Source organism: Sinocyclocheilus grahami, unplaced genomic scaffold, assembly GCF_001515645.1.
Source record: "Sinocyclocheilus grahami isolate Dianchi unplaced genomic scaffold, SAMN03320097.WGS_v1.1 scaffold1064.1, whole genome shotgun sequence".
NCBI classification, from domain to species: domain Eukaryota; kingdom Metazoa; phylum Chordata; class Actinopteri; order Cypriniformes; family Cyprinidae; genus Sinocyclocheilus; species Sinocyclocheilus grahami.
This window is the reverse complement of record NW_015506243.1, coordinates 120,234-121,857: the sequence shown is the minus strand read 5'-3', so window position 1 is coordinate 121,857 and position 1,624 is coordinate 120,234. Positions and strand designations below refer to the sequence as shown.

General features: G+C 42.3%; 1 protein-coding gene across 2 annotated transcripts in view; it reads left to right on the top strand.

Moving 5' to 3' along the window:
• Positions 1–196: 196 nt before the first annotated feature.
• Positions 197–1,624, top strand: part of dok7a (docking protein 7a) — a 22,173-nt gene continuing 20,745 nt past the window's right edge. For both annotated transcript variants that reach the window (XM_016251647.1, XM_016251646.1), the window contains exons 1-2: positions 197–307; positions 389–434. In XM_016251647.1, the coding sequence (XP_016107133.1) occupies positions 254–307; positions 389–434 (100 nt within the window). In that variant the 5' untranslated portion in view covers positions 197–253. The remainder of the gene's footprint in view (positions 308–388; positions 435–1,624) is intronic.

The following is a 1,624-nucleotide window of genomic DNA, read 5'->3' as shown; positions in this document are numbered from 1 at the left end:
TGTGTGTGTGTGTGTGTGTCTCTGTGTGTGTGTGTGTGTGTGTGTGTGTCTCTCTGTGTGTGTGTGTGTCTCTGTGTGTGAGTGAGTGTGTTTAAATATCCGATTTAAATCGCCTCTCCTCATAAGGGGCCACCCATGCGTGTAAGGGTTAATTATGTTTGACCCACTGACCTCTGACCTCTGACTGACCTCTGACATATGCTGTGCGCGTGCTGGAGGCAGCGGGGGCGCGCGCAGCTGTCACGAGGAGAAGATGAGCGACACCGTGATCGCGGAGGGAGCCGTGCAACTCAGAGACGGAAGAAAAGTAGGTTACCGCCTGTGTGTGTGTGTTTGAGAGTTTGCGAGAGAACGCGTGTAAAGCTGTGCTCGGTGTCTGTGTGTGCAGTGGAGGAGCCGCTGGTTGGTTCTGCGCAAACCCTCGCCGGTCGCAGGTCAGTTCAGCACAGCACCAACAACACAATCACACATCTGCAGCATACACATGTACAGCTCAGGAGAGAAACAACATGCTAATAGAAGAAGCAGTACGTTCTACTAATTTACCAATACGAGTTTTACTAGATTTAACAGTAACTTCCTACAGTAAAATATTTCTGTTCTACACAAATTCAAGTCAAATATATATTTAGACGCTATTATAGATGTAAAATAATGTCTGCATTGTGTGATGATAGTGTAAACAAGAAAAAAAAGCATTGTGATTGATTGACAGTGTCCCTTTGGCTGGAAACATTATAATCTGTAAGTGTGACAGCTGTACTTGAGTCCTAAGTCTGAACTTAAAGGGATAGTTCACCCCGAAATAGCATTTTATCATCATTTACTCACCGTCGAGTTGTTCCAAACCTGTGTGAGTTTCTTTCTTCTGTTGAGCACAAAAGAAGATATTCTGAAGAACGCTGATAACCAGACAGTTGACGGTAGCCATTGACTTCCATAGGGGGAAAAACTACTGTAGACGTCAACTGTTTGGTAACATTCTTCAAAATATCTTCTTTCATAACTCATGACAGATTTTTCATTTTTGGGTGAACTATTCCAGTAATTTATGATTTACACCAGAGTTCCGAAACTCAAACTAAAATAATTTTACATTAGCAACATAAGTAAAAGTGACAAGGACAATAGCAGCAGCAGAATGTAAAGTGTAATGTTACTGCGCTGGCAGCCTGAGTGCATACTGAGAACGTTACATCTGTGAAAATACTAGAGTTTTTGTAAAAACAGACAGACAGTCGTTATGATGCTGCGTCATAGACATTTCTTCTTCACTCTGAGGTCGTTGTGTACCGTTGTTAGTTGTAATTTAAGTGTAATAAAATAGATTTAGGAAATATAACCATGATCGTAGTAGCCTGTAAAATAGTGTAAGTATTATATAATAAATAGAACAGCATTCCAGCGAACAAGCAACATTCTCTGAACTTTCTGGCAAGGTTCGCTCAAAGTTATCTGGTATTGAGTGTGTGAGTGTGAGTGTGTGTCTGTGTGTCTCTGTGTGTGTCTGTGTCTGTGTGTGAGTGTGTGTGTGTGTCTCTCTGTGTGAGTGTGTCTGTGAGTGTGTGTGTGTGTGAGTGTGTGTCTGTGTCTGTGTGTGAGTGTGTCTGTGTGTGTGTGTCTC